The 17,967-nt window shown below is 45.1% G+C and overlaps 1 protein-coding gene across 3 annotated transcripts in view; it reads right to left on the bottom strand.

Annotated features, from left to right (window-relative positions):
* Nucleotides 1-17,967, bottom strand: part of LOC124069180 (receptor-type tyrosine-protein phosphatase N2-like) — a 165,516-nt gene that overhangs the window by 120,003 nt on the left and 27,546 nt on the right. For all 3 annotated transcript variants that reach the window (XM_046408034.1, XM_046408033.1, XM_046408035.1), the window contains exons 4-10: nt 16,159-16,273; nt 15,938-16,079; nt 12,764-13,115; nt 12,113-12,436; nt 11,656-11,696; nt 9,811-10,184; nt 2,778-2,864 (exon numbers count right to left, since the gene is read on the bottom strand). In XM_046408034.1, coding sequence (XP_046263990.1) covers nt 2,778-2,864; nt 9,811-10,184; nt 11,656-11,696; nt 12,113-12,436; nt 12,764-13,115; nt 15,938-16,079; nt 16,159-16,273 — 1,435 coding nt within the window. The remainder of the gene's footprint in view (nt 1-2,777; nt 2,865-9,810; nt 10,185-11,655; nt 11,697-12,112; nt 12,437-12,763; nt 13,116-15,937; nt 16,080-16,158; nt 16,274-17,967) is intronic.

Below are 17,967 nucleotides of genomic sequence, written 5' to 3'. Positions count from 1 at the left end.
ACCTCTCTGAGGACAAACACATTATCTAATCAACGCTGAGCGACTGCGACCGGAAAAATCAATACGTGATAATACCATAAAAATATGCTGTGAGAACAAGATAACAGAACAGTAATGAAAAAAGATTCTGCGCAGATTACAGTAATCACAATTTCATTATTAAAATCCCAAATCCTGCAGAGCTCAGTTTCCAATGACGTCCCATCAGTTTAAACGGGACTGAAGTCTCTCAGGTCTGCATGTTATGAGATCTGCTGACTGTTTTTGCTTTGTTTTTCTCAGCTGTTGCATTGTGCAGCCAGTAAAGTTCAGAGCTTTGCTCCGCATGTACGGCAGCTGAACTGGACCAAAACAAAATGTGCAGGTTCCCTAAATCACCAGTTGTACAATGTGAGCAGCGCACACGTCTTGGCGTTACATCCCCTTTCAAGTGCACTGTTGTAGGCACATACGTTACATGAGACACACGGTTCTACAGTTTGTACATCAGTGTACATCTGCTAAGTGATTGTTTGCATTCGCACGCTCGCCACACAAGTACAACTAAGTCAGCGTCTACGCCTGGACGGGCGGAAACTGACATTTTTTGGAAACCAAACGACACCCACGTCTGCCACGTCGTCTATTGATTCGGTGCAAGCGCAGGCACCTGTAACACATGTGACCGAATGTTAAAATAAAACTGTGTTTAATTTCGAGCGTGTTCTGGGCATGAGGAGGTGAAAGTGCCAAACGCTGCACGACAAAAACACAGCTGATGGTGAAAATATTGACCCAAGCTGAAATCAGACTCTTCGTTTGGAGCGTGTTCTGTCCCTCACCGCCTCAGGCTTTTTAACTGTAACCATCGAAGCCTGTAGAAACCGAAGAAACACACACTCACTTCACACACACACACACACACACTCTGAAACGGCTCACAGCACTGAAACTGTTCACAGCCCGCTGCAAAGTCACCTGTGGGGGTGAAACATAGCAACAACTCTGAAAAGAAGACGGAGCGAAAGTGACAGAGCAAGATGAGAAGAGAGAGAAGACAGAAATAGATGGAGACAGACAGACCGAACGGGAGAGAAGCAGAAGAAGAAGAAGCGGCACAACGGAGGCAAAGGCAGAGAGGAAGAGATAACGACAGAATGAGAGAGAAAGAAAAGGGGAGGGAGAAAGAGAGGGAGGGTTCAGGCAGAGTTCACTCTCATTAATAAATGATTGCAGTTAGCGGCGGCTCCACTCCAACATGTCAATATTGTGGACGAGCAGCTCTCATTGCTTCCCCCCCACAAGAGCAGGAAAAAATGTTGACAGAATGAAAATAAGGCGACGTCCTTGGACTTGTACTCTGTAAGGTCACCGTTTTTCACTTCTGATTTTAATGCCTTGTGCCGCTGGAAAATCTGTGTGTTTTGATCCCACCAGTTCGCCCTGTCTGATCTGACATGCCGGTGGGTAGCGGCGGAGGAGCCGATGCTGCTCGTCTGCTGAAGAGTTTCGGTATGTGATGCTCGCCCTCGGAGAAAACCGCCGCCCGCGCGATCCGACAGGTACAAGATGGCTGACGTCGGGAACGTAAAGCTCAGTATAAACATCATGAGTCATCCGCAGCCCGTCGCCCCTTCAGTGTCTTTAGTCTGAGCATCGAGTCCTTCGTGATTTTCGAGTGTTACAGTGATGCAGTTTTATTTCTAGATGTAATTTTTAATTTAATTGGAGTGCTTGGCCGTCTGACAGCTGGCAGGACTTCATGTCCAGAGGCGATGTTTTATTAGAGGGCAAAAACAGTTTTAGAAGGACATTATAAGCATTAAAATGCTTTTTATTTTTAAATTCCTGAACATGCTGCTGGAGCTGTAACTTTGTATGCACATGTGATGGTTTAGTACAGATTGTGTTGACCCAACCTGGCAGCCCACTCACATTGTGAGGACTCACCTCCATCACAGGGACCAAAAAGGTCACCTCCACAACTCCAGCTGTTTATTTGGAAGTTTAAACTTCTATGGTCTGATTAGTCATGCACATCCTTTGAGGAAAATACAATTTAGGTATTTCTCATCACAATGATGTATGTTCAAGTGTTTTTAGATCAAGCGGTTTTAGTTATTTGATGCTATAAAAAGGGTTGAAATCACAATCTCATCATCCAAATGAGCTTCCTTTGTGGGCTGATGAACATTTGTTACTTCAATCACACCAGTAAAAACTATCATCAACTAAAAACCAGGCGGCTTATTTGGCCATAAATTGAGTTAAACTAATTAATCAAATCTATGAAGATGACGTCTGTAGATTTCCACACCTTGTTGCTGTTTGAAAAGGGCGAGAGGTCTTCAGCCGGCTTTGTGTGTGGATTAACTGTGTGAAAATATGCCTCAAACTTCTAAAACTTGGACAATGCTCCAACCAGAAGTATGAAACTGCTGGATTTATGCTTGTGAAAACAGAAAAATGGTGTGAAATGTGTCACTGCCAGCATGCCGGCTCTGTTTGAACAGACTTTATTTATTGGCATGTTTAACCAGAACAGGTGCGAACTGATCAACCATCTCAACAGCAATAGGTGATTCAGAGCGGCAGCAAACACAGCAAATGTGCAGGTTTGTGGGGTTTTTTATGATACTCCACCACACAGTTGGACAAATGAGTGGTTTAAACACGGAGAGAAAATACCAGCTTCAGGTTAGATGGCGATTTTCAGTCCAGATTGCTCACACTGTGAGAACAAACAGCATAAACACAACAGGAAGGAGCGAGAACCATGAAAAAGCAGCAATACTTACGAGAGCTTGGCGAAGTCGGTCATCTGGATTTTAGCCCTGCGAGCCAGGATCTTCATCAGTTGGAGGCCTTCGTCCGTCTGCAGCCCACTGATGATGAGGAGGAAGAGGAGACGGGCAGAAGGGGAGTGCAGGACAGAAAGAAAGGAAGGGAAAGGTGTGGAAGAAAACAGTGAGGAAGAGAACAGAAACTAAATGAAAATCATCCCAAAGAGTAAAAACTGGCCTAATTACAGCTGGTCAACTTGAATATTAATATGAATATTGGTGCTATAAAAAGCTTCGGGTATTTCTGGGAACATGATGAACAAAATCACACATCCTTTAGTTGGTGTCTTTTCCTGTCAATCATTTGTCACAAAAGTTTAGTTTCTAAATAAGTAGAGAAAAACTGGCACCAACAACACACTGCTGTTCTGTTGGCCAAGATATCCGCTTTTATTTGAATAACCAATAATATATGTAAACCGAGGGCGATATTTCTCTGCATGTTAAGGCCGTGAAACTTTGAAGTACACTGAAAAGATTAGGCAGAACAGTTTTTCTTCCAGACATGCAACTGAGATTCAGGACCTGTTTCGACCTGTGGGGACGTCAGGTAAACACTAATGAAGGCAAATGAAATTCAAGTGTGTGTTAAAGTGAAGCTTTTATAACTCCTCACTTCCTAATTTAGCAACATCAAAGGCTGTAGCTTGCGCTGAAAAACTTATTCAAACTATTTCTCCCCAGAAACCACTCCTGCCTTCATTCCTTAATGGATAACAGAAGATCATGAAGAAAGAGAACATGTTGAGAGTTTGGCAGACACAGCAGATGGTCATAAGATTAGCGTTGAAAAGAGAAATCTGAGCACATAATAAATATCTCTGAACATCTCTGACGTGACAGAAGACAAGAGGTCTGATAAAGAAAGAAACTGAAGTTCAGAAGAGGAAAACAAGACCAAAACGATTCGACAGAAGCTCCCAGGTGAGTTCAGGTAGACCTCAGGTCGACAGGTGCGCAGTGCTGTTGGTGGCCATGCGAATACCGAAGACATGAGGAAAGTCGGCCACACCAAGCTGATTGCGTTCACTCTCTGCTCCCTCGTTTGAAGCTTTAACGTTCGTCCTGACAGGAAGAGACGAGGTCAGACAACACTTAACGAACGAAATGACTCTGGCAGGACTCCACGATGAGAACGACCTCGGCTGTGTTTGTGCGCAGCCTTCGTCAAACCCTCTTTAAGCTGAAGCCTGAGCTGCTGCTGTGCACACGTCAGTCAGTCAGTCTGCAAGCAGAACATCTCATGCAGTGTGAAGGCAACCTGATGAACAGATCCACAAGACCAAACACCCTACTGTCACATATTATTAACACGATATGACGGTTATGATCACTACAGGGACGTCCAACATGTTCTCAGCCCAATTTGTGATGTTCTGACGTTCTGTCGTGACCTTGAACGTCTCATCCAGAGGCTTCCTAAACAACGTCGTGTTGTGAAATAAGAATCGTCTTGTTTCACTCCTCTCTTCTTCTCCTTACAGCCGTCCTTGTATTCTTGCCTCCTCATGTCCCTCCTGCTGCTCTTCTCTTCAACTGGTTTTAATAGTCCCAAAACCATAATATGAGGCGGTTGCATGACAGCAGTGCTAAAAATCCCATCTTTAATATCAGGACTTTGAATACGTCAGTACATTTCACTGTCGATGCTCACATAGCAGCTAAATTTAGCAAGTGAGACAAACTGTGAAAAGAAATGGCAGGGAAATGGAGGAATAACAAATTAAGCAGTCAATTAAAACAGCCTTGATGCGTGCAAAGGATGGCGTATACGTGTGTGTGTGTGTGTGTGTGCATCATGCTCAAAGCTAATTGCCTCCTATCTGCTGTGGATTTGTGTGGACTCCCCTCTGCTGAATTTAAATGCAGGAAGGGGACGCCTCCAGACGCCTGCAGGATGGACCTTCTCTCCGTCAGCACCAGCAGTCACCTTCGCATGGCTGAAGAAGACGAGGAGGGAGGAGATTTTCACTAACTTTTTAAATATATCTTATGACGGAGATGAGCAGCTCTCCCGTTTGTCCTTCTTTGGAGATGAGCTACGCACACAGCTATAACCGGCACAGACGTGTCTGATGTGGTGAAGGGAATTTTAACTTGTAAAGAAAGCCATATTGTGTGTGTATGAAAAGTTACTGGCAGCCGAAGATTTCTCTTCTCTTCTCAGTCTCGAGAGCAAACAGCAGACTCACCAGCCACCCACAATGCAGAGCGGCTGCCTCAGACCTGACGCCGCCGATCACTCTGCCTGCAGGTCCCGAGTGCCGACAGCTGCACCGGGGACTCGGCGGCAGCGTTACGTTCGCTCTGCAGCGGACAGTCCTCGGGGTTGTGATCCCTCTCAGACACGACAGTCTCTAACAGCAGGATTGTTTTCCTCATGCAGAGCACTTTTGACTGATTTTATGCAACATTTTCAGAATAAAGACAACACAACAAAAGCGCGTCTTTGCTGTTACACCACAGCAGAAACACATCTGCTACTATGAGGAATGTGAACACTTGTAACAACAGCAGCAGCCAAACCAACAGGGTCCAAAGGCTTTTCAGCTCGTCCAATATTCATTCATGCAGGGACGTTAGCATGCTACCGCTAAGTTTGTTTTTGCTTTGAGCAATAAAGGAACAATTTTCCTTTTTTTCTTTCGTTCTTCTGCCCAGAAAGCCTTTCTAACACGTCGTTAACTTGAAACGGCACTTTGTTTAAGTTTAGGTTTCTGAAAAGACTGGCATCATCTGGTTTCACGCAGTTTGGAAAGGCTGCACGTGACTGACTGTGAGACTGAGCTGAGCGTGCATGTGCGATATTAATATCCTTAGATTAGTATTTAGAGGTTTCATGTAGCAGTTTATAGTAGCAAAGTCTATAAACCTGTCAAACTAATTACTGACCGAGAGCACCGAGCACAAAATGGAGGGACAAAATGTTCAGGGGGATAAATGTTGTTTTTGTGTAATTTTTTTTTTTACATAATTATAGATTATTACTGACCTCAGGAAATAACCAAAAAAAAGGATTTTTTTTTCCTACCAGTTACTCTGTACTGCCTCTTCATTAATCAAGGTAATTAGGGAATAAAACCCATTAAAAACTGAATGCAGTTTGGCAGTTGGCAGTTTCAGATGTGTGCATAATATGTTTGAGTGATGACTGATACCACATTAATTAAACTCAGTGCATAATATGCACACATTGTTTACCAAAGCTTGTTAATGTTATTTTTCGAGAGACTTTAAAGGGAAATTATAAGTGTTTCGTTTTTCATTTTGAGATGCAAATCAGTTGGTTGGTGTGTGGGATGGGAGACAACAAGGGAAAAGCAGGCTGAAGGTTAAAAGGTGCCCCCGCCCGCCCCTCCCTCCAAAATAAAAGTGTGTCAACATGCCCACATGTATGTGGGTGTTGGGGAGCAGGTGTTTTCCTCCAGCTGTGATGAATCACCCTGACCTCCTCCTCCTCCTCCTCCTCCTCCTCTTCCTCCACAGCCACAGGAGAAGGTGATGTGCTGAAACCACCAGGAGGTTCCTGCGATCAGCCTTCACCTCCACCACGACGCCACAGTGTCAGAACTTTGAACTTCGGCCTCATTACAAGTGGAACTGCTGCGCTGATAAAAGACAAGATGATCCAACTTCCTGCAGCCTCCATGTCTCGATTAAAGATAGATTGAATTATTTTCAAAAGCGAGGGAAAGCATAATCTTCTTAACAGTCTTGTTGCCACAGAAATACATATTTTTTGACTGTTGGGAAGTTAAAGAAATAGGCTGATATGTTAGGAAATATGCTTATTCTTTGCTAAGAGTTAAAAGGGAATGTCGATACCAGTCTCATATGTGTAGGCTAAACATGAAGTTAGAACCAGCAGCCTGTTAGCTTAGCTTAGCCTAAAGACTGGAAACAACAGTTTTGAGCCTGAGATCACAGTTGTTGTTGTGATGAACATCTACCTGATGTGACTCGGGCAGAAATGTTCGCGGATGAGGTTTAAACGTTTTATTCACGTTACATCTCATACAGCTAGAAGGGACAGCAACATGCGACCAAATGAAAAGCAGAATTACTTCGAATAAAATCACAGATTTCTCTGGATTTGAACGTTGCTTAATGCACAAACGGCACATATTATAGAACTTTGTCTTAAAACTTCAGTCTTCTGTTTTCAGAATCATTTAAATGTGTAAAAAGTGCTTGTGTTTCAGGCAGAGTGAAACAAAGTGAGAGCAGTCGGATTCCAGGCACCACAAATCAGAGAAGCAGGTTAACCAGGTAAACAAGCTCGCCATCAGCTTCACTGCAGTCAGACGGCTGGAAGCCAAAGTGTCTTTCATACAGTGAAGGTTTTGTCACCATGATATTGTTGAAAAATGTGAGTCTTGGTCGTACTCTAGTACAGAAGATGCTTTGTTTCGTCTCTTTCATGAGGTTGATGAAGAGCCTCTTTGCTTTCTGGCGTCTTACGAAATCTTGAAGTGGCATTCTTCCATGTGGTGGTCGATCCTGCGCTTCCCTCTCTCGAGGAGGAGATATTCAGACTGTCAAGGACAACTTCGATGCACCTTTTGAAGTTCAGTTATCGCTCAGAAATGTCAAGAGACACTTTAAAAGAGTTACTGTAAAGGCTAAGAGAAGAATCCGCCACAAGTGACTGAAGATGTTCTAAACTTTCCATCTGCTCACCTGCGACCCGAGAAATGCAGCCTCTGAGTCTGTTTCATAACCGAGTTGGACCTCAGTGCACAGTCGTCAGCACAGCTGTGGCTTTTCCTTTCAGAGTATCAGTTCGCCTGCAGCAGGAACCCGCTTCCATTCTAACCCGTTTTCAAACTACATATGCCCGCTGACAACTTTGTTAAGCGATGAAACTGTAAGTGTGTTGAGCTGGCCCTCAGTGTGAACTAAAAGCTAATATATATATAATAAGCTATATATATATAATAATATATTCAGCCTAAAGTTTTGTAGCGTCTCCTGCCCACACAGAGCGGCGTCTTCATAAGCCCTGGAAGCTGCAGACGGAACCTCAGACTGCATGTTTCATTTGAAGTTTTCATTTAATTGCACCTTTTAAGTGAATACTTTTATCATGACCCACGATGCTCTCTGTGAAGTACTGCGCGCTCTGATGTTAAACAAAAAGTTAGAAAATATGCCCAATCTCTTAAAACTACATGAAAATGCCAGTGGAAAGAAACGCTCGTGTCGGAGAGGAAAGTCACACTGAGCTGAACGTGTTGTGTATTCCAGCTGCCAGTTTCTGAAGGCCACTGGATTCGTTTTTGTCAACATCTGAACATGTCTTTAGTTTTGTTGGTCTTTCTTGTTGAAATCTTGGGTTAAAGTCAGGTAGTGTGTGAGTTATGAAGGAAAATAGTCCCCAGTTTGTCCTAATGAAAACCTGTTTAATTCTAAGTACTGCTGTGATATGCAGCAGCTTTATAGTTTAAAGAGGAATAATGCAAATGCAGCTTCTAAAGACCACAGCAGAAGGAAATAAAGTTGCTCATTGATACCACCGGACAAAAACTGCTCCTGTTAAGTGTGGAGGGACGCGGACTGCATGCTGGGCTGCTGAGCAGCTTTCCATCACTCAGCCCGACGAAGCCTCGAGCGGGACCTCGACAACAACGTCACAAAGATGCTCTTTCTCTAAAACATTTAGGTGTTTTTCTGCTGTATGTTGCCTGAATGACAAGCAACGGAGTGAAAGGAGAGAAAAGACGAGCTCGTCCACAAAGGCTTCGAGCCACAGCTGAAAGATGAGCACAGACGACGGCTTCAAAACCAAACCACGCGGCGACCGAAAGAACCAGACTGTGGGAAACAAATTTCCCGTTGCAGAGAGAGCAAAAGATCAGTCACTACTGTGGACTGTTCAAAACAAAGACTAAAGGAAATGCATCACACAAACCCGTCTTACCTCGAGACAGCAGCAGCAAATGCTGTTCAGGAGGCTGGTAAGAAAACACCAAACTCAAGACCTTCTGATCGCAGTCACAGTCACGAATGACTGTTCTTACATGCTGATCCATTTATTTTATTAGAATTTGGTTGTTGTTTGGCGGTGTGGAAATGAACTGGGAACTAAAAGCCCCTGAAGCTGATTTGACCAGCCCAGTTCTATAATATAGCAACATGTATCATTTATGTGCTCCAAATCACTTGATATTCATCAATATTAGAGTGTGACAAAAAGAAAAAAAGTCAAAAGGCTGATATGAGCTTTTCACAGACACGTCTGCATGTCAGCATAAGCCCTCAATTCTCAGCTGATTGGGATGATTCAGCTGAAAGCTTGAATACCACGTTTGGCTTTGAGTCTTCGGTGAGAATAAGCAGCGAGTAGTCAAAGCTCCGACAGCCGCGATTCATTCATCAGTACGCTTTGCTGCCGAGCGACGTAAGTGACGATGAGTCTGACGAGCGATGAGGACGAGGGGGGAGACATCAGCCTCCAAAGCCTCAAACGTCAACTTGACAAGCGAGGCAGGTTTGAGCAGCCGCGATGCTCCGTCACTGGTGTTTATGTGCACGGGCTTTGAGGCTGCTTAAGCGACTCAATGGAGCTCGGGTTCTCACTCTCCCCGTCAGCCTTTCGTCTCTTTCTCAGTACAGTCGAGGCGACGTCCTCGTCTTTCCAATACTGAGTTGGCTGTCGATCACCATGACAACAGTCGAAGCTTGGAAGGGCTGAATCGCTTGGGTCAGGCCAGGCTAAAACTAAATGGTCTGATACACACTGCAACAAATCCAGCCGGTCAGAGATGCCACAGATACTACAGTATGTTTGCAGCAATTTAGCATCAGGGTTGACATCATGCAGTTTGTCCACCAGAGGGCTCTGCATGCGTTTGGTAAAATATCATCCAAAATATCAGCTTTTTAACCCTAAATTATCCACAGCGGTATCAGATTCTGAGATCAAGAATCAGTCTGCCTCTAATTAATATTTTAAATCAATACTGACTGTCGGCAGCTTCCTACTCACTCTGTGTCGGTGATGACGTAGCCGAAGACGTCGTCGTCGGCCTTCTTCCTGCTGGCTTTGACGTCCAGCTGAAGTTCGGGAACGTGCATCGTCTTCTTGTGCGGTTCCTCATACACAAGCGAAGCGGGTGGGGGCGCCACCTCCTTGATCCATCCCTCCACCTCCGACACCTCCTCCACAGACTGAGTGGCGTCCTTCTTCTGCACCGTCACCCCCACCTCCCTGGTCCGACTCTGGACGTTTTCCAGCCCCACCTGCCGGCCTCTGAGCGTCTCCAAGGAGCCGTCGTTCAGATTTCTTGCAGAAGGAGCAGCGTTGGAGGAAGTTTTGTCCAGGTAGGCGAGAAGTTTGGTGAAAAGGTTTCCACTCTCAGGCTGAAAAAAGAAATGAGATTCTCACTGATGATAACGTGGAAAAAAACGACTTTAACACGTCACTTTGTGTACTTGAAACTTACGATACTTGATATTCTGACAACCAAAGCAGTGGCAGACAGCTTTTTCATTTATATAAATGATATTTTTACTTGCAGCTTCTTTCTTCTTTCAATATTCTTCCAAGGCTTCACTGTGGTGACGCCAGATCACCACAGATCGTCAGATCATCACGTCGTGATGATGTTATTTAAATTTTGATGTTATCACTGTTCTTTTTCCATTAGTTTATCAAAATACAAATGTGAGATGGCAGATGAAGATAAGACCTACAAATCACTTGGTGTCATGGCAGATGATTCAAATCTGAAGAACTTTGAGAGCACATCTGAGACAAATTATTCCCTGGTAAACCGAATGACATACGCAGACTTGAGTAATGAGACGCTGCTCATTTTGGATCTTTTGTCTAACAGCTTGAATTGAACTCGTGGGGTTTTTTTGCAGGTGATGTCACTGTGTTGGCAATCTACAGCTACAAGCATGAGGAAATAATTGCCTCAAATCAAGGAACAGCCAACCTGTCAGAGTTTATACTGAACAGGATTTTTAATATGCTATTATCCCTTTGCTGCTAGCTTCAGGGTAATTGCTCGCCTTGTCAAGATCCAAAAGCCTGCACAGCTACGGCGCTACCTGAGCCAAAAACTTTGATTAAACCAGCTCTGTCTTTTACAACTTCTTTACTGTTTCAAATTGTTTTTTGGGTACGGCGAGATGGAAAAGGCTTGAGAGACCTTTAAACCAGCCACAAACCAGCAGAATAAAGTCTGGAGAGAAGATGCAGAGCAAACAACAGACGGACTCGAGCCCATACATACAAACCAGGGATGGGCCATCGTCTCGTCTGATGGTCTGATATCATTCAGTCGAGGTTAAACGAGATCAGCACAGAGAGCAGATTTCAGAGTTTACAAGGTGTACCTGAATGCACCACGAAGGCCCTGTCCCCTCTGAGACAGACAGACAGCACAGTTTTTATTACGCGAACAGAAAATTTAGCAAGATTTGGTGCTCAGTGCACGTTAACCTCAGGCCCAAACCGTTAATGTTAACGTTGACTCGGGAAACGAAGGGAAATGACTGATTTGTGGCACAAGCTTGGGAGAAGCTGTCAAGTGTTTTCACATCAAAAGGTTCAAGTGTGAAAAGTGGCCTAAAAAATGTCATCTTTTGTCATAAAACTTACAGAAAACTGAACTCCATTTACTTTCGGCACACTCACACAGTTAAGCAGGACTCTCACAAGGATGTGGAGCGCTCGCTAAACTCTCAGCACTTCACCTGTGGCAGAGTCGCTGATGTCAGTCTCAGTGTTACGTTTCTTAATGGAGAACAGCACATAATTACACTGTCAGCCTTCACTCTGACATTGGGCCTTTTTCTTTCTTAGCACAAACTCAACGCTTACCTTGTCCTTCACGTTGTGCTCCTCCGTGTCGCCGTGGCGTTCTGTGTGGACAAAGACAGGCAGAGAGTCATTGTGCTCATATGTCTGTGCGTACGTCAGAGAGAACAGAAAGCAAGGAAAACGCACTTTGAAGTTAATCAAACAGCACAAAAGTTATAAAAAATGTCTTTCCGAATTTCAAGGATTTTTCTCAAAATCATTTTTTTTGTAATATCTAACAGAATTGGCTGCTAATTGGGTTTCTGACTTTTTATCTTTACAAATAACAGAAAAGACTCAATCGACGTGTTAGCAGGGTCCATTGTTAGTCAGTGTGGTGCTGTGTTTACACTGAGCCAGACAGGATGCCTATTTATTTTCATATTGATTTTTATGTTGCACTATTGTGGCGAGCTCCTTTTTCTGTTTCCTCCCACCTAATTGTGCAAAAAAAAGCAAAATTAATCACTAAAATTACCTTGAAGTGCTGCCAGCGCTACAGGAGTGCTCTCCTGTGGTTTCAGTGTGGGAGCTTTCTCCAGTAACTTCTCCTCTTCCTCATCCCTGCCAACCTCCTTGTCTTCTTCTTCTTCTTCTTCCTCCCTGTCCCTCGGCCCCTCTCCCAGGTCTCTCGGCCCAGGTTTAACCCGGGTCAGGTCCCGGTTTCGTCCCTGGTCCCGGTCAACCACCTGCAGAGCATCAGCTATCAGGCGGGACAGTTGGTCCAAGTCCTGAGGCGTCAGGTCATCCACGTCCACGTGCTGCCTGCCAACATTCTTCAAAACCTTCTTGATGAACTTCTCTGGAGGAGACGTGGAGGTAAGACAACAGCGAGTCAGACCTGTGCTCATAGTTGAGCATTTAGCAGCTTAGCAACCAATCATTTCGCGTGGGAGCTGATGGAGACCAACAACAGAACTGAAAACATCGAAGGTGTTTAACAGCTTGTTTCTGCTGCCCCCGAGTGGTCAATAAAAACTACGATACGATTTAAATGCTGGGTACTGGAAGACCGTGTGACACGACTGAAACAGCTAAGGTTTCTTTTCTGATACTTAAGCAGATAAAAGATGAAAGACGTGGATTTTCTGATCCTAAAATCCATCATGCTCCATCACAGGACACGTACCATCCACAGAGGTCAGTGGGTCCTTGACCGAAACCCCCTGAGTTCTCCCCATCTTCACAGGCCTCGATTGTGAACTCTCTTTCTTGAGTCCTGAATTTTCTATTCCGTTGCTGTAGGGGGGCCTCAGGCGAGACAACCGGTCCTCCTGGTCCTCTGGGCTCACCCCCAAGGAGAGATACTGCCTTAGGGCATCCAGGAGAAGGTCCCCCTCAGCCTGCGAGGCAAAGAGCTGGTCGGCTGGACGTCTCTGCTTCTGTGCAGGTAAGAAAGATGAAAGAGGAGAAAAGCTGGATGGAGTCTGGGCCTTGGAGCGATAGAAGTCTGCAGGGATGCCTGACTGGAAACGGTCAGTCTGAAAGAATCACGAAAAGCACACATTATATTATTATTAGTTATAAAAAAAAAAAAAACTGTGAAACTACACTATACAGACAAAAGTATTGGGACATTGCTCTTTATCACTGAATCCAGGTGCAGTATGGGTCTGTTCCTCAGGGTTTGGGCTCGGCCCCTGACCTCCAGTGAAGGGAAATCTTAATGCTTCAGCATACCAAGACATTTTGGACAATGCTATGCTTCCAACTTTGTGGCAACAGTTTGTTGAAGGCCCTTTTCTATTCCAGCATGACTGTGCCCCAGTGCACAAAGCAAAGCTCCATAAAGACATGGTTGGATGAGTTTGGTGTGGAAGAACTTGACCGGCCCACACAGAGTCCTGACCTCAACCCCATCCAACACCTTTGGGATGAACTGGAACGGAGATTGTGAGCCAGGCCTTTTGGTCCAACATCAGTGTGTGACCTCACAAATGCTCTACTGCATGAATGGGCACAAATTCCCACAGAAACACTCCAACATGTTGTGGAAAGCCTTCACAGAAGAGTGGAAGCTGTTAGAGCTGCAAAGCTGTCTGAGCGTTTACAATGAGACGTCATTAAAGTCCCTGTTGGTGTGATGGTCAGGTGTCCCAATACTTTTGTCTATATAGTGTATTCAGGACCCAAACAGAAAACATAACTGTCTGGTGATGGAATGATTGTGTCCTGACTCATGTGATCTGATGTCTTCTAATGAGAGAGAACAAAAAACTGCTTAAAGTCAATTTTCTTCTGGTTTTCTTTGATTCATGTGGACATAAAAAGAAACAAATCAAGCTTACAGTCGGTTAGGATTTCTGAGGCCTGATGTGGTCTGACACAGGACAGGACAGGACACTGGACAGGACATGGTCATGAGTTTAGGCAATTCTTCTATAACATGAGGCTAAGATTTTATCTTTAAAAAAATACCACCTGGCAAGTCTTATTCATACGTCACCGTTTATACCCTGTGGCAGTGCTTCACACCGAAGAAATTATAAGAATGAATTTTAAAGAAAATATAAAAGAAAAGAGACGCGTCCATAACTGTGAAAGGCAAAAGACTCAGAATATGCTGATCTTAGCTTTTTGCTCTTTAACATATTTAACATCTGAACAAAACGACTATTGACATGAAGCCCATTTTTTAAAAACAAGTTATTAATCCATTTATGCAATCAGATTAACAGATCCATCAGCTCCAACAAATGCAAAGAGTCACCGCTGGCTCCATTAACACCCACCTGGGAGCACAGAAATAGGACAAGCCTGACTAACGGTGGAATTATCATAACAAAAGCAGCATAAACAGCTCCTCTAAGTCCTCGCGCTTCTTTATGATTTGTATGCACGAGGCCCCCTCTGATATTTGTCACCGCCGGTAGCTTTATTCATCTCTGTCACACACTCGCTGCACTTTATCCCACTCGTGCCCTCCAGGGCCCCTTCGGTCCTCTTGCTCTTTTTCATTTCCACCAAACACCAGAACCTGGACGGAAAAGTCCACGAGCCCCGAGCGTCGCCCGCAGGCTCCACGCCATCGTGAGTCTCTGCTACTCAACAGACACACACACACACACAGCAGGAGAAAGGCCTCCACCAATCAGCCGCCCCCTCGACCTGAGCAGCCGAGGATCCGGCGTGACGTGGGAGAGTTATTAATTAGAGCGGTGAACTCCTGAACTCTCTGCTGGTATTATTCGGCTCATAACGGTCGTGCTGGGAGAAGCCATCAGTTAGGATGGAGAGGACGACACCGGACTCCCTGAGTGTGTTGGTGTCCTTTGAGTTTTTCTGTGACTGGGTACTTGTTTGGAGTGTGTGTGAGGCTTTTTTTTGTTTTGTTTTGTTTTGTTTTTTTTGCCACAGGGGCAGGTGGCTGTGGATGGAGGGTGGGGCTACACACAGACGTTGGGGTAGAAACAAATGCCCCACCTGCTCTTCCCTCTTTCAAAGCCGAGTTTACAGAAGCTTACATTTCTGAGATCTGTACAAATTCATCCGAGGGGAAGCATCAAGAGAGCTGAAACACACAGCTGGCAACAGGAAGGAAACGTGACGGCTTTACTGAAGCTGCACACATGCCAGTCTACAGCACTGGCACTGCACATCATCATCATCATCATCATCATCATCATCATCATCATCAACCCTGATGGTGTGAGAAACATATCTCCAACAAATAAAGGATATTTTATAAACATGACAACATCCTCCTCACAGTTAAAACCCCCCTCCAATCAAAAGTGTTTTTCTTCTTTAACCGACTAATTGTTTAAAGTAAACAACATCAGCTACGGTAAATAATTTAGCTCCCAAAGAAGACAAAAGTTAACTTTTGGTTTCTTAGTTTAGGGTTTTTATTTCTATTGGACGTGCAGACTTTTGCCTCAGGACTGCAGCTGTTTTATGAGCCCAGCAGAGTTGTGCATTCAGCTGTTTTATAAACTATCAGAATGAGTCCAGTCACATTTTTGTAAGCATTTTGTGAAATATGTGTTTGTGTGTGAAACATTAACTCCTATTCAACATTCATCCACAACTGCTGAGCAGCACGCAGGAAAGGCAGCGTTGATCAGCTGCTCGTGAAAATAAAATTCAACGGATAAACTTGACAAATCAGCGCTGAAATGCTGATTGTGCTGTTAAATCAGGAACTTTTCAGTGACTGACATTGAAATGCCGGTGGTACTAATCAGCAATAAAATTCAAGCATCGATATTTTGTGAAGCAAGTTTGAAGCTGAGAACGACAAAAGCCTGCACCGCACACAGAGCCCCAGAAGAGGCCGGCGGCGCGGTCGGGAAAGCCTCACCTTGCCCTGCCTCAGGCTGGAGGCCGAAGACGTCTTGGGAAGGAGGCCGAGACTTTGGAGGTACGTCTGCAGATTCCTGCTGAGCTCCACCTCCACTGGCTTCACCCTCTGGTCCTCTGGGTCCATGGCTCCAGCTGCCACCCTGTGCAGGCAGATAAGACGTTACCAAGCCATCAGTTCACTGAAGAGGACAGAGCAAAATGGGCTGTCATTCATCTGACCTGCTGTCCGTGCTGTGGACGCCTCCCTTCTGCTGCGGCCTGTAGGGAATCCTCCTCAGCTTGGACAGCTCTTTGGACAGAACCTGCTGAGTGGTGTCATCTTCCCAGGTCAAACCTACAGACAGACATACAGAGAACATTTAGAACCACATCAGAGAAAAGGGAGGAAATTCCCCCCTGACCTGTGGCTAACGCTGCCAACGGCCGACTCAGTGAGCGAGTTTAATGCACGAAGGACGTCCGGCTGAAACGCGACGGCTGTGGTCTAAAAAGAAGGGCGAGAAACTGCTGAGCACGCTGTAGTTTTCCTGGACTCATTAGGTCACATATTAGCAGAGGAGACGAGGCAACAACACGGCGTCCTCGGAGACTGTTTCAGTGACTGAGCAGAAACCATTTCCCCTCCTCCTCCTCCTCCTCCTCCTCCTCCTCCACAGCTCGGCCTCCAGGAGCGAATTCGAACTTTACTGTACAAGCGCTTTGATTGTGGCGATGAAACTCTGACATCGTTCGCTGAGAATCAAGTGAATCTCTTCTGATCACTTGACCCCTGGCTCACAGAACAGGCCGGATGGCTCAAATGAAAAGTTTTGTGACAGGACACCGAGAGCCCTGAGGACAAATGGACTGACTTTGCCCTGAATTGTTGTATGTTGAACACATGAATCCACATAAATGCAAACACGTTTTCCTAACGCACTGCTGTCTCTCTAACTTCTCCTTTTAAAAATATCTCTGATGTGAATACTTTGTCTTTAATTCTACACTGCATCCATCAGCATGCATGCAGATGGATGATACCTGATGAATGCTCCACCTTGTGTCACCCGATAATTCATTTCTAATGTTCCACTGGTTGCATTTGTGCATCAATTATCCTTATTTACTATGTGACTGATTCTGTATCGGTGACTCAGCAGAAACTGTTTGTCTCCTCTGCTGAAACGAGTGCACACAAGGACAAACTGATGAGCAGCCTGGGCTTTTGCGTTTTCTCCTGGGCAACATTTTTATTAGCGATCTGTCAAAGTGTCTCAGTACCAATGTCAGCAAGACATTTCTGTGCATTTACTGGACTTGGCAAGCGGAGGGAGTCAGCATCAGTGACAAAGCAAAAGCAAAAAAAAATCCCTTCTGCATTTCAGAAAGAGTACAAAAGGACAAGTTTGATGAGCTGCTTGGGCATTCACGTCTGTTTCTTATGCTTAACATGCGTCCAAACACAGCTTTTTTGGCAACCGAACAGAGCAGCAGGCGCCAACACCAGATGGGGTAGCGGAACGAAATGTTAGCGGAAATATGGCCGCTCCGCGCAAAGCACAACACCAACCGAGACATTTGGCAGACGAACGATGACGCTCCTGAAAGATCCGAGTGATGCAGACTGCAGCTCCAGATGTGAGTCCAGCACACAGGACGCACACTTAAAACGAGAGCACCAACTGCTGTCGGCTGTCGCTTTTCAGGAGGAAATTCCACTTTAAGAGCCGAGGAGAAGGTGAAGTGTGAAGGAAAGGGTGCTGACCCTAACCCGAGCCAGAGGAGGAACCCGGCACAGTGACAGTGATTGGTTAATGACTGGCACGGCGTCAGTGTCAGCGGTCTGACAACATCCCATTACTGCTGAGGGTCAACCAACAACGGCACATTGTCTAACGACTGAATCTGGCTTGACGAGCTGTGAATCTAATTAAATCAGCTCTACTCGTTACAGAACATTTGAGCACCCGGACACCTTCTTTAGACCCCTGCAGAATGAATTACGACCCCAACTGCCAGGAATCAGGCACAAGCCTCTCTTTAACAGCT

Source organism: Scatophagus argus, chromosome 13 (genome assembly GCF_020382885.2).
Source record: "Scatophagus argus isolate fScaArg1 chromosome 13, fScaArg1.pri, whole genome shotgun sequence".
NCBI lineage: Eukaryota > Metazoa > Chordata > Actinopteri > Scatophagidae > Scatophagus > Scatophagus argus.
This window is presented reverse-complemented; position numbering and strand designations above follow the sequence as displayed.